Genomic DNA, 14,494 nt, shown 5'->3' with positions numbered 1-14,494 from the left:
GAGACAGCAGTACCAAGAGCAGTACTGCATACAGGAAAGACTTCCCACAGCCCAGTCAGAGGGCATCTGCTACAAGCTTATGCTGTTACAATTCACACACATGTGCCAGAGATAGCTTAGTGGTTAAGAGCATGCACAGCTCTCACAAAGGACCTGAGTTCTGTTCCCAGCACCCACATTAGACACAAATGCCTGTAACTATAGCTCCATGAGGGTCTCACCTCTGACCTCAGGCACCAACACACACACACACAAAGTGCATACTCAAACATAGTCTACTGAGAGCATGATTCAATCATCTGGAGCCTGATGACCTTGCTTGCTTAGAAAGTTACAGATCTAAAACTTTTTGGAAATAAAAAAGTTCATAAAAATGTGGCAGATATCATAATTTATATACTGTTTAATTACAAATGCTAATCAACTATTTCTCACCTATTGTGGAGTCATCATGTACATACTGAGCAAGCAGATCCTCATCAGTCTGCTGAAACTTCTCATTAGGAACAAAGTCCTTCTTAGAGAATGTGCCACTCTTTTCTAAGACAGTTGTCTGGTTTCTGGGCTGATCTGAAACTGGAATTCCATCTGGCTGGTAGTTAGCGTGGATATATGACTCTTCAGGAAGTATATATCCTTTACTAAAACACTCCAGCAACCACTTTGCTCCCACTACATGGGGCCTAGAAAAAGAACACTCGGTTAGGCAGCAGTCCTGGCATTCCCACAGCTGCAGACGTGCAACTCTAACCCAAAACATCCCAGTACAAGTGCTCCAAATTAAAGGCTGACAGGACCTGTGGGAGGATTTGCTCCAAAACTGCCTCACGTCATCCTCATAATCTCCCATGATTACATGAGTTACATCTTCATTGAGTTGATTAAACCGAACTCCACCTCCACTGTTAATAAGCCTTCTCAACTTATCGAGCTTTCTGCCACTAAAGCCACAAAGATATATCTGCAAAGGAAAGATTTCTTTGAATTAACATACTCAAGAAGAAAATTGTATCCACTGTGTGTAAATAAGATACTTTATATACATTTTGGGAGATACAAGGAATAAAACATATTCTAAATCTAATGTGAACACACAGGTACTGGCAGCTAGCTCCCCTCAACCCCCCAGTGCTGGACACCATCACTCACAGCTTTTACATAGGTGCTGGGGCTCAATGTTTTTTCACAGCAAGTGCCTGACCCACTCATCCATCCCCTCAGCCTATCATCCATCCCCTCAGCCTAAAACTGGTATTTGTAACTGGTATTTGTTTACAGTCCCACAGCACTGTGATCTCTCAGTAGGGTTAATGCTGAAAATGAATCATAAGACAGACTTCAACATCTTCAAATGATGGTGCACAACCTGTTCCAAGATTTTCAGTGTGTGTGTGTGTGATCAGGCTTGGTGGGTGGCAGAGCTATTTCTGACATGCAATAGCTCCTTAAGTTGTAAAGGAACTTCTTGTAAGTGAGTAATTACAAAGAAAAACTGTAGCTTGCTATAAACTTGAGCACCCAGGCTTGCCTGTTTGCATCAGCCATATGACCTGAGCAAATTCCTTAAGGCTCTGAGCCAACTCTTCCTGTATATTTATCCTTCCTGAAATTTCTTTTCTACTTGAATTAAACAAAACAGCAAATCTAAGAGCTGAGCACACTGCTTTGAAGAAACATGTATACAAGGATTCTAGATGTGAGGGTACATATTTAAGCCAATTTAACATAAATTTTTTCACCTCTTTTAAAAATTTCAAAGAGGACAATCTATTTCCACATGTCCTAAACTATCACCATTACTAGAATACATCCTAAAATTAGGAATCAAATACTGCCTACATAGAAAGAAAAATCCAAAGTTACTTCTAGAATTAGTATGTCCCAAGATCAAAGAAAAAAAGATTACACAAAGTGTCTTTCTGTCCCACTAGTATGTTGATAAATCTTAGGAGGGATAACAGATAACTGGCTGTAACGGTTTATATATGTTTGGCCTAGGGAGTGGCACTATTAGAAGGTGTGGCCTTGTTGGAGGAAGTGTGTAACTGTGGGGTGGGCTTGGAGACCCTCATCCTCACTGCCTGGAAGGCAGTATTCTGCTAGCAGCCTTCAGATGAAGATGTAGAACTCTCAGCTCCTCCTGCACCATGCCTGCCTGGATGTTGCCATGCTCCAGCCTTGATGATAATGGACTGAACCTCTGAACCTGTAAGCCAGCCCCAATTAAATGTTGTCCTTTATAAAACTTCCATTGGTCATGGTGTCTGTTCACAGCAGTAAGAGCCTAACTAAGACACTGGCCTGAACAATAAAACACACTAAGCACCTACTCTGAGGAAGAGGGTAGCTAGCTCATCGCTGCACAGACAGCACTGTGTGAGGTCTGTGGATCTAAAATACAAGACGCTTCCACCACAGAGCTCATGGACACACACTGAAAATAATCTTACAAAGCAAACCCTTTTTCTTTTTATTTCTGAGCACTGAACGCAAGGCCTTGTACACAATTAAGGAAGTAGACTTGAATACCACAGTATTATCTGTCTAGAACTCTGAGATAGCATTTTATTGTATTTTAAATTTACATTTATGCCTTGTGTGTATACATGTGTGGGCATGGCACAAGTGCATGCCACAGGACAGGATGAGGCTCACTCCTTCCACCACATGGGGTTCTAAGGACTAAGCACAGGTTGTCAGGCTTAGCAACAAGCACTTTAGCCACATTGCCCTAAAAAAGGATTTTAATCTTCTAAGTATTACCTTCAAGATAATAAACCACTTTATTTGTGGGAATTAAATTATACTTTAAATAAAATAATGTAACATGAAATGATTATTGGCATTAATGTATTGTAAACAACAAATGATAGGTATGACTGAATACTTTTAAGGTAAGTGGTAAGATTTCAGAACAGAGTTGAAGTTAGGTTAACTCAGAAATAGAGCTGCAGCCCAGGCACACTCGCAAGCACAGTAGAGCACGGCAAGTGGCAGCTTAAGTTAGTGCAGAGTTTGTTAACGCACATAAGGAGCAAGTGCAACTATGAGGGGTCTCTGGAGTCAGGCTGAGAGTGTGTGGGTACCTGGACCTCACTGTGTAGCCCGAGCTAGCCCTAAACTCGGGTCTGAAGATTATTCATCCTTCTGAATTTGTTACCTAATAAAGACATACCCGACAGCCATCTAATAGATCTTCAGGTGCTTGAAACATACTGATGTCCAGATTTTCTAGGTTCTCAAGTGTGCATTCGAGTTTGCTCGTAGTTGAACCAAACATTGTTTCATTTACACAGCTGCCGTTGATGTTGGATATATGGCTGACATCTGCCAGCCTGTGATCTACAAATGTAAAAGACGGTGATAAATTCCTGAGGTAAAGGAGTCATTGCACGCTTCCTTATAAACTAACTTTTCCTGTAAAGTGGTTAAGGGGTAAACCTACAAAGATTCAGAGATTTTTACTGAAATCTTAGTGACAAAGTACAAAAAATTAAATTCGTTCTTTTTTTTTTTTGGTTCTTTTTTTCGGAGCTGGGGACTGAACCCAGGGCCTTGCGCTTCCTAGGTAAGCGCTCTACCACTGAGCTAAATCCCCAGCCCCAAATTCGTTCTTAAAGTGAAATTATATTTAATATTTCTTTAAAGTGGCTTATATCCCATAAAAGCATACAGTTCCTGGCTCTAAGGTCCAAGAAGGAGGATTTGCTAAATGGCAAATCTCTTCCAACATAGAAGAGATCAGCACTGACTAAATAGGCTAGCCTAGCTGACACATCAGAATGACCATCACAAAGGGACTGGAGGCCTTTCTATCTGCTACTGTTTTGTATGTAGCTGTCTTGGAACTCTTATGGAGTTCAAAGAATAAGACTGTGTAGTTGTTTCTCTCTTCCACCTTTCCATGGATTCTGGGGCTTCAGTCTGTTGGATTTATATATCAAAGCATTTTAGCTGCTATACAATGAGATTTTTGGTTTGGTTAATTCATTCTTGAAGCAGAGTCTCTTTATGGTATACCAGTGGTTCTTGATCTTTAAATGGAGCCCTTTGGGGGTCAAACGACCCTTTCACAGGGGTCACCTAAGACCATAAGAAAACAGATACTTACGTTACAATTCTTAACAGTAGCAAAATTAGTTATAGAGTAGCAACAAAATAATTTTACAATTGGGATCACCATACTATGAAGAACTGTATTAAAGAGTCCTAGCATTAGGCAGGTTGAGAACCACTGTTCTACCCAACACCAGGATCACCTCGAACTCAGAGCTCCACCCACCTCTGCCCCCAGTGCTAGGGCTGAAGTTATGGACCACTCACTGTACCTGGCCTTTTGTTTTGTTTTCTGAGGCAGGATCTCACTGAATCCAAGTTGGCTTTGAACTCTTTGTAGCCAAAGAAGACTTTGAACTTCTGACTCCTTCATCTCCAACTCCCAAGTTATAGTATTAGAGGTGTGTGTCACCACACTCAGCTTTATAATGCAGTAAGTAGTAGGACTCAAAATCAGGACTTCATACAGGCAGGATTTGTATGCAATGATAATTTATAATCATCACAGTAAACTAATAAAGAAAATATAGGATGGGTGTGGTGGCACACGCCTTCAATCACAGTGCTCAGGAAACTGGATCTCTCAATCTAAGGCCTACCCGATGATCTACTGCTAAGGACCGTTCTCCGCATGGAGAGGGATTCTGAGAAGGGGTGTCTGGGAGCAGTGAAAAGAACAACTCAAAGTCAAACCAGGGGTCCAAGCTGAGACGGCTTTCCAGACTGCTCCTGCGCTCGCTCGCTCTCTTCTCCCCCCCCCCCACTCTCTCTCTCGGGGTGTGTGTGTGTGTGTGTGTGTGTGTGTGTGTGTGTGTGTATTCTGCTTTAGACAGCTTTTTCTCACTATTCTAAAACTAGTTGAGACAGTTTTCTCTGATAGCAAAAATTCTTAAAAGCTATCTGGATAGCTCATGGGTTTTTTGGCCACCGTCAGAAAAGCTGCTATAAAAACTTATTGGATCTTCTGACCAAGCCAGAAATCCTTAAGAAAAATTCTGGCAGAGATGTTTTTGCTCTCCAGAGATCACCGAATAGCTCAGCTGTCACTAGAGAAAATTCTAAAAAGAACTCCTTTCTGCTAGCTCATTTCATGCAGACCATAGGCCCAGTTTTTTATTAACATATTAATCCAATTATTTATTCCAGGTTCCCTTTTGATTATCCTATGAATCAGCATCTGGGGTCCCAGTCCTTTGATTCTTAGGAAACAGCAAGCACATATTTTCTTTTAACATTGCAAAAGAATTCAGAGACCTGCCTGGCTGTTACATACAGATGTTAATCTTGCTGGGTCCCAGGCTGACCTCGGGGATTCAGGAATCTGACATCATTTGTATCTGCCTTTTTTTTTTTTTTTTTTTTTTTGGTTCTTTTTTTCCGGAGCTGGGGACCGAACCCAGGGCCCTGCGATTCCTAGGCAAGCGCTCTACCACTGAGCTAAATCCCCAACCCCTCTGCCTGCCTTTTTATCATTCTGACAAGCAGGCTCACAGTGCAGCTGACTCTGTTCCTTTAGATTTGTGAAATCCCTCATATAATTCATATTGCATCTTTATATTTTGCATAGTTTAAAAATGATATATTTTTGAACTCATGTACTTATAGAATTCTTTCCCACAGTCTTAAGAGCTGCCCTGAAGGTCTCAGTGTTTACCATTTTGCAGAGACATAGATAGCCACACTCTCTCCTGGACTCTGCTGTTTCTAATTATCATGGATCATTAATGTTAACGGGGAGGACATTCTTCAGAAGGAAAAAGTCCTCCACTGCTAATAGTGGGTCCAAAAAATATGTTCATTGTTACATAAACACAGCAGCCACCATCACCTGTGTAGGCTCACAGGGGGCCTTGTCCTAGGGGCAGGAACCATAGCACTCTATCCCCACTAGGGCCACACAGGCTGAGAAATCTACAGAGGGAGTTTCAGGACAGCAAGGGCTACGCAGACAAACTCTGTCTTGAAAAACCAATTAACCAACCAAACAAACTAACAGAAACAAAAAAACTACTCTTAAGGCCACCCACTAGTGTTCTTAATCCCCTCTTATGTGAATTAAGATGTAAAAGAAAGCAGTCATTCATTCTAAAAGGAATACAAAAGAAGTTCTGGAAAGCTTTCTGAAAATAAAGTCCCTACCACATTTCAATGGTTATGCTAAGATCAACTCTTTCACTTCTTCCTTACCGTTTAAGACTGAGTTCCTGGGCTTGCAAGACAAAAGCTTTCCCACTAAGCTACATCCCCAGTCCAATCTTTATCCCGTGAACAAAGAGCTGTTTCTTTTAATCTCAAAGAGTCTTACTCTCAGCTGCAGCACTGCCGCTCTGAGCAGTGGGTGTGGAAGTATCAGGCACCGTCTTTACCGCTGCTCTGGGTTCGGCCTTGTATATAGACTCATCCTGACAAAAGCCTTTCTCAATACTGTCATGGAACCATTGCAGGGTCACACAGTGCACATTCCATCTCCTGGCACATTCATATTTTTGTCCTGTGTTCATTACAAGAGAAATACAGAAATATTTAGATTCCATGTTAGTTCATAGTAAATTATTTTTTAAAACTCACTCCAAACAAAAGTAATGATTAAAGCTTACCAGTAATTACATTTATCTTTAACAGTTGATTGATTGTTACTTACTTATTTAATATGTCTGCGTGTTTTGTCTACACGCACAACCCCCTTTTGGAAATAGGGTTTCATTATGTAGACTTGGTTAGCATGAGACGACCAGGTTGGACATGTGTTCACATAGATCTGCCTGCCTATGCCTCCCAAGTGCTGGGATTGAAGACACCATCATGCTCAACATTATTAATGTGGTTTAATTAGAAAATATAATACACTTGCAGACGCCATAAATGTATGCAATATAATAAATACTATCTTTGACTAGACAGAGATATGTAGCCCTAAATTCTTGATCTTCCTGCCTCTACCTCCTTTGATACTCAGCTCTATTTTGGTATTCCATAAAGTCAATGGAGCAGGGCCTGCCTGGTGGTACAAGTCTATACCCAGCTACTTAGGTTTGTAAGACAGGAAAATCAAAATATCAGGACACCATGGTAAACTTGACGAGATCCTGCCTCCAACAGAAAGCAATAAAAAGACTAGGGACATAGCTCAGTGGGAAAGCACCTGCCTAGCATAAGCAAGCTAGGCACCATCCCTCCTACCTCAAAAAATAGTCAACAAACTGCCTTTAGCTTGAGAAAAGCCACAGCAATCGTCCTGTCACAATCATTATACCCATCTCCTGACCAAAAGACAACTATCAAATAACTATCAATTGCTCTCAATGCTTCTTATCAAGGAAGCTCAGTACAAACACAGAAAGAGTTACGAAAAATCCAGCAAGACTCTTCTCCTATGTTTGTATAAATTTTAGGAGTATTAGCAAAACTATTCCCTAAAATAAAGTTCTTGAAATATCAAAAACAGTAATAACTTTTAAAGAGTTTCTCAATAGTAACACTTTTCATATTTTTACTTATCTCATAATTTGCAAAGTGTATCTCGAAGTTAGAAATTCTAGTTCATAGACTAGTAGGGAAATGTGGTCCAGTAATAGAGCACTTGCCTAACACTTGGGAATTCTATCCTTAGCACCCCATCCCCACCCCAATCCTAATGCACTAATACAAACCAATTCATCCCACGAAGGGCTTAATCAGGCTTCTGAAGTAAGTCATGAGAAAGAAATGCCACTCAGCCACACATATTTGTTTTCTTATGAAGAGTTTTGTTTTTTCATTAAGGTCTAAAAGTCAGACAGTGAAATACCATGGGAAACTTTTGATATTTTATATTTATTCCATATCCAGGACAAACACAAGGATAGTCCTTTAATTTTTCTAGACTGTGACTCAAACTATTTTTGCAAGAATTTAAAAGGTAAAAATCCCAGATAAACTATGGCAATGGCATGTCAGAGCACCAGGTAGCCTACGGAGAGCTAGTGTTCAAACAGGACTTGCGTGCCTGACTCCATCGAAGGCATGCTTACCTTTTGGTTCTTGCACAATGAGGTGTGTGCACTCGTTCATCTTCAGCTGCCCCATGTACTGGCCTCCATGCTTAGCTGTGAGCTGCTGGACTGTCTTCCTGTGTATACCATTTAAGCCAGTCACACAGATAATGCAACCAAGGAAAATAGGACACTTAAAGTCTTCCATGTTTACATCAGTGTATTTGGTTATTTTTCTGGAGAAAATAAGTGGTAAAAAAGAAGAGACAATTGAGCATGAGTACTCAGATCCCATTAGATCCCACTGCTTTCCTTGTCTGCTCAGTTTTTAATTTTTGGGATTTATAAACCTTTTTGAGAAAGGAAAATTGACATTGAGGATTACACTAACTGCTTGTCTAGCTCAGTCCCATGTCTCTAATAGAAACTTGTATTTCAGCAATAGTCTGAAGACTATCTTCAAGAAAGTACTATTCGCTCTTAAGTCCTTGCTAATAACTGCAGAGCATTTGGCAGAATTTAAAACTGGATCTGTCTGGTACAGACACATTCTTCCATTATTTGTGATAAGTAAAAGTAATGATTTTTGGCAGAGCACCAACAATACTACTGCTATTTTTTTGCCACAGTAAAGAGATATGCTAACCTTACCAGGCTGATACTAACTAGGGAACATCCTGAGTACATGCTGAATAGTGTTGAAATAAGTGCAGGAAATGCCAGAGTGCTGACATAGTTCAGATACCCGGATTTATGACCATAAACCCAATTTTAGGGAAAACATTCAGTGTATCTCCAAACTCTTGTTTTGATATCTACATACATCTAATGTCCAGCCCAGTGCATACAATAGGCTCAATTTACACGGAACAATCACCTCAGCTGATGTGCATAGATATGTACATATGTCTAATCTGACCTCTACTCCTTTCTACCCCAGTCTACTCACAGGGAACACAGCTGCCACAGGAGCTACTGTATTCTCCATCTTAATACTGGGATACAGTGTTACACAGTGCAGCAAAAACGTCAAACTGAATTATTTTACATGTATTTGATGCAGAAAAGAATTTCATTACCAAAGCATTTGCCCTCAAAGCTCTGCTGGATCTGCAGCCCATCTTCCCTAACTGTGTTATCTTAGTAAGCATCTCCTGTCACTGGAGAAATGAACAAAGACCCTATTCTGTTTCTCAGTAATAAATTAAGAGATATCATAAAGCTTCCCCATGAAAACCCAACAATGTCAAAATTAATCAAATGCATCATTTTTTCAAATATACAAAGCACACGAATGTGTCTTACTTTTCTTGTGACTTCTCCCAAAGTGTTTTAATCCAAGCAGGAAGCAAAATAGGTTTCTTCAGATTAGCAGCAACTAAGTATTTTTTGCTCCCAACTTCTCCTGCAATAAGGTGAGTGACTGAGACATTAAGGTCTCTGTATACTCGTCCACCCATCATTTGTACGTATTTATGAACTTCTTCCTATAGGCCCAAAAGAAAATATGTTAATCCTGGAGGAAACAACTCTTCTATTTTTAAAAAAACCCCATAGATTTTTTTAAAAATTTATTTGTGTGAGTGTTTCGCCTGAGTGTATGTCTATATACTATGTGCATGACTTGGAGGTCAGAAGGAGGCATCAGATAGATCCCCTGAAACTGGACTTTCAAATGGTTGTGAACTATCTAGCAGACACTGGGAACCAAACCCTGGTCCCCTATAAGAACAGTAAGTGCTCTTAACCGCTGAGCCATCTCTCCAGCCCCCCATAAATATCTTTTACTGTTGCTAGCCTGAATATACAAATGTTTTTACCACTAAAAAATTAAGTAATTACTTTTGGAAAGATGTGTATCAATTTTAAATTTAAAAATCACTATTTGTAGGCTGGTGATGTAGCTCAGTAGTAGAATGCTTGCCTACCATGCACAAGGCTCTGGGCTCAATCCACAGCCTTCCCCCTAAAAAAAGAAACAAAAAACCTGAAAATAACTGTTTTCTTCAACAGTCACATACTTTTTAACAATACTTTCTAATCAACCACATTTATAACAATGTGGTCTTGTGGATTAATATTGCTAATGACATCATAGCTTTCTTAAGTTTAAGTATTCTCAATGACAGTCACCTACAGAAACATTTTCAGATAAAATTATCATTAATAAGTGACCGTATTTATTCTTTTAAATTTAAAACTATGTTGCTTCTGATTATATTTTCCCCCCGGAGACAGGGTATCTCTATGTAGCCTCAGTTATCCTGGAACTCCAGCCTTAGACCATGCTGACCTTAAACTTAACAGATAAGCTTGCCTTGTTCTCTCCCATGCTGGAATTAAAGGGGTGAGCCACTTTGCTTTGCCTTTCTTTTTGAGATGGGTCTTACTATATGTAGCCCTAGTTGACCTGGAATTCACTAATCTGCCTTTCTCTGCCTTCCAAGAGTCGGAGATTAAAGGCATACACTATGACACCCAGATTAGAATCCTTTCTTTAAAGATTTTGTTATGGAAAAATTAAATGATTCAAAACCAAGCTTACTGACTGTAGGAAGAAAAAGTAAATTTTCTTTTAAATCAAAACACAACACTTAACCACTGTTTCTACAAATCATATTCCACTTTCCCCAGGGAAGGGCACGCCAACTGATAATCCAATACCGAATGGTCAGTTCTGAGATCATGCATGTAAGTAACATTATGCAGACTAAGTGGGCTGTGTTTATCTAAGATTATATATGTATACACATATAAGCATATAACAACAATGAAAGAAAGAGGTTTTGAAAATTTGAAAGACAGCAAGAAGTGATGTATGAGAGGACTTGGAGGGAGGAAAAAGAATGAGGAAATGATGTAATTATATTATAATATTTAAAAAAAAATACCACCGGGAGCCATGCACAAAATCTGTTAGCTGTGAAGTCCATGCGTGAGGTCTTTCCCCAGGGAAAGTCAGGTGTGGAGCCTGCTTTCAGTGCTTACCCTCTTGTCTTTATCCAGGCTTGTACAAGATATAGTTATGTCAGACATAATCATATTATAAACTGGATGTTCAGCTCTTGGGACACACTGCTGGTGGCGCATACAAAATGTGACTACTTGAGGACCAACAATTCTGCAGCCAAGCTATAAAAAGTTGGGGGGAAAAAAAATCACAAAATTAAATTTGGAACATTTATTATGCTTAACAACTGAAAAACATTCAAGTATGTTTTTCAAATAAAGCACCAGCCAATAAAGCAGCTCAGATATCTACGGATCCCAAGCCAAAGAATTCCAAGGTACTCATAGTACTCAGGATAGTATTCATGAAGAATGAGAGCCTACACATATGAACACACACAAGCATGCATACACAGATAAAAGAGGGAGAAAAAGAAAAAACCACCACCAAATAAGCATCTTAGAAACAGCAAACCTGTTTAAGGTGATCAAAAGCAGTGCCACTGAAACGGTCACAGATATAAAGCGATTTGTCATTCTCTTTAATCCTCAATGCTTCCTCATCGGTAATAACCTGAAGATACTCTTCTGATTGTAACTCCTTTATTGACTGAAAAAAAAAAGACAAATAAGAATGTAATAGAACTTAGTTCCCTAAAAGTCCCACCAAGTGCAAAGAGTCCATTTGGAACCCAGCCCTTTCCTAATTAAACGAAGCACTGCTTCTCACCTAGATCACTGCAATAGCCTCTGAACTGGTCTCCCCTCTTAAATCTATTCTTCACAGATCTAATCCTTTTAAAGAAACCAACCGGGAGCTGAGAAGAGGGTTCAGTGGACCGTCAATTGAGTGTCTATCATCTGATGGGTTTTCCTCTGGCATAATACTTGGGGTGCACTAATGATCAGAATAAGCAAACATGTCTCTTCTTTCAGCATACACAGAACAGGAAATTGGTATTAAGCAGGTGCTAAGCAAGAAACTACATAGTATGGGGACCAGTGAAAGAGTTGAGACTGGGTCTTACTGTGTAGCCCAGGCTGGTCTGGAGCTCTGTCCTTCTACCCCAGCAGGCTGAGATTACAGGTGTGTACCACCACACCTAGTACCTATGTAATGTGTTATAAGGTTCTAGTACTGTGGGAAAATGAAAAGAAGAAGCCAAAACAACTTAAGGTTTTCTAGAGCATGTTTGTTAGAGGAGAAAGAAATGGAAAGGTTACAACTTAAAACTGAGTGTGGTCAAGGTAGACCTTATGGTGGAAACTTAAGTAAATGTGGGTGGGTATCTAGGTGAAGAAGGTTCAGTGAGAGGAGACATTAATATATATGCAGGGCCCTGGGACTGGGACAGATGTGTGTGTGTGTCTAGTCAAGGTTAGTATGGTATACACAGAAATACAAAGAATTAACAAAAAACAAAACAAACTATTTCTTTTAAGGTTATGCATAGTGTTCTTAACCCCCCTTGCGTGAATTGAGATGTTGAATGCATTGCTCATTCTAAAAGCAATTCGAGAGAGATTCTGGACAGCTTTCTATACAACCTGGCTGTTTTATTATTAACTACTACCTGGAGGCCTAGGAAGAAAGTAGAATATGTACTGGGGTTTTTGTTTAAAATGCATATTCTAATTGTCAAATGTGGGTTGGAGCCCCAAGGCTCTGCATTTCTAATAGATTCTCAAGCTACAAGGACATTACTAGGGTTTGAGAATGGCAAAGCTCAAAACTACCCCCATCATTTATTCATATATATATCTATATGAATATGTATATGTATATGTGTGTATACACGCACGGGACAGCAATGAACCAAAATTATTGCCCCTGACTCAAAGTTTTTCAGTGCTCAAAGAATAATGGGGTTAGTAGACAAAACAAGAACTCCAAGACAGAGGACTGGGAAGATGGCTCAGTCATACAGACACATACACAGACATAGACAGACAGACAGACAGACAGACAGACAGTCACACACACACACACACACACACACACACACACACGGGGGGGGGGGAGTAGGTCAACATTCAATTGTCATAACAGATTTCAATCCTCCCCAAAAACATAATGGTTGACTTACATGAACTAAAAACTATGTAATAGTGATTTCTCTGTATTAAGCATGTGCTGTAGCAAAATTCCATTAAAATATCTACTTCTAAGACATAAAACCCAACAAATCAAAAATATTTAAAACATGAAAATGCACTTGAGTATCAAATAAGGCATATCCAATTATTCTTACCTCAAGAGCTTTAAAAAAACATTCTGAATTGTCCGAAGACTTTAAAAACTTCACAAAAAACGGCTCTTGGTCATTTCTGGACATAGCTGAACTGTGAGAATAAGGCAGTCAATAAGGACAAAAGTAAATCAGGTACGGAATTAAATGCTCAAATCAACTATTTTTGTGGGTTTGGTCCCCGTCCCCCCCCCCCCCCCACCACCACCGTTTTTTGAGACAAGCCCTGGCTGTCCTCGAGTTCGCTCTGTAGACTAGGTCAGCCTGGAGCTCAAGAGATCCACCGGCCTCTGCCTCAATGGTGCTGGATGAAAGGCGTGTGCCATTACTCCCGCCGCCCCCGCTCCCGCGCCTGCAAATCAAATATTTTCTTATGCAGATAAGACTGCCTAAGAAAGAGAATCTGGCTTGGTTCATCAATTCATCCAAGATGTTTACAAAGAGCCCAGAAGGTGGGCAAAGTCAAAGAAAAAGAAAAGGACACGAATCCTTGCAAATGTGAGAACAAAATTCACGTTCCTGATTGAATACCCTGAGTCCCTTGGTTTGGTCTTCAGTCAATAGACATTCACTTGCACGGGGCTTAAAGACAACGCAGAGCGCGGTTGCGGCTGCTGGTACAGCCCACAAGATTTGCTCCTAAGTTAACGGACTTTGAACGCAAGCAGCCACTGTGCAAGGTCGTGCACGCTCGTCCGAAAGGCCCAAGCGACTGCCCCAGCTCTCAGGGAAAGGAACGTCCAGGCCGCGGCTCCCAGGGTATCTGAGGCCCACCCGCCGGTTAGTAGGGCCCCAAAGGCCGCAAGAGGAGCCGGGAGGCCCCGCCGGCCGGGAGGAGCTGGCGCTCGCTCACCTAGGTGGAGCCCGAGGGCCCACGGGCACCAAGTCGGGAGGCGCGCGGCCGGCAGGACGGCGGCTGGGGTCGGGCGCCAGCCCGGCGCGCAGCCCCCGCCCTCGGCGGCGCCCCCAGCCCGAGGTTAACGCTGCAGTACCCGGAAGGGCCAAGACCAGGAACCGACTTTCGCGCCAAACGAGCGGACGCAACGCCTCTTCCGGAGGAAGTGGCGTCATCAGGGGCCGCTCTGGGAAGTGGAGCAGTCGGAAGAGGGCGTTCCTTGTACGCTCTTTCCGGAGATGTCTGGACTCTATGGATTTGTGTATGCGGCGTTTTCGGCTGGGCGGGACTCATGGTTCATGGCCAGGGCCTGCAGGCTGCCGGACCGATCAGCAGAAGTCCAGAACGTGCAGAAGTGGGGCAAGGGGTCCAGC

The 14,494-nt window shown here is 41.2% G+C and overlaps 1 protein-coding gene across 4 annotated transcripts in view; it reads right to left on the bottom strand.

The window, feature by feature from the left end:
- Topbp1 (DNA topoisomerase II binding protein 1) overlaps positions 1-14,212 on the bottom strand; it is a 48,413-nt gene extending 34,201 nt beyond the window's left edge. For 2 of the 4 annotated variants that reach the window (XM_063266447.1, XM_063266450.1), the window contains exons 1-10: positions 14,079-14,212; positions 13,229-13,319; positions 11,452-11,586; positions 11,016-11,159; positions 9,333-9,514; positions 8,067-8,263; positions 6,362-6,547; positions 3,176-3,342; positions 798-961; positions 436-683 (exon numbers count right to left, since the gene is read on the bottom strand). In XM_063266447.1, coding sequence (XP_063122517.1) covers positions 436-683; positions 798-961; positions 3,176-3,342; positions 6,362-6,547; positions 8,067-8,263; positions 9,333-9,514; positions 11,016-11,159; positions 11,452-11,586; positions 13,229-13,312 — 1,507 coding nt within the window. In that variant the 5' untranslated portion in view covers positions 13,313-13,319; positions 14,079-14,212. Of the gene's footprint in view, positions 1-435; positions 684-797; positions 962-3,175; positions 3,343-6,361; positions 6,548-8,066; positions 8,264-9,332; positions 9,515-9,955; positions 9,994-11,015; positions 11,160-11,451; positions 11,587-13,228; positions 13,320-14,078 lie in introns of those variants that run through there. The other 2 variants (XM_063266448.1, XM_063266449.1) reach the window with 2 other exon arrangements.
- Positions 14,213-14,494: the final 282 nt, after the last annotated feature.

Source organism: Rattus norvegicus, chromosome 8 (assembly GCF_036323735.1).
Source record: "Rattus norvegicus strain BN/NHsdMcwi chromosome 8, GRCr8, whole genome shotgun sequence".
In the NCBI taxonomy this organism is placed as follows: Eukaryota; Metazoa; Chordata; class Mammalia; order Rodentia; family Muridae; genus Rattus; species Rattus norvegicus.
This window is presented reverse-complemented; position numbering and strand designations above follow the sequence as displayed.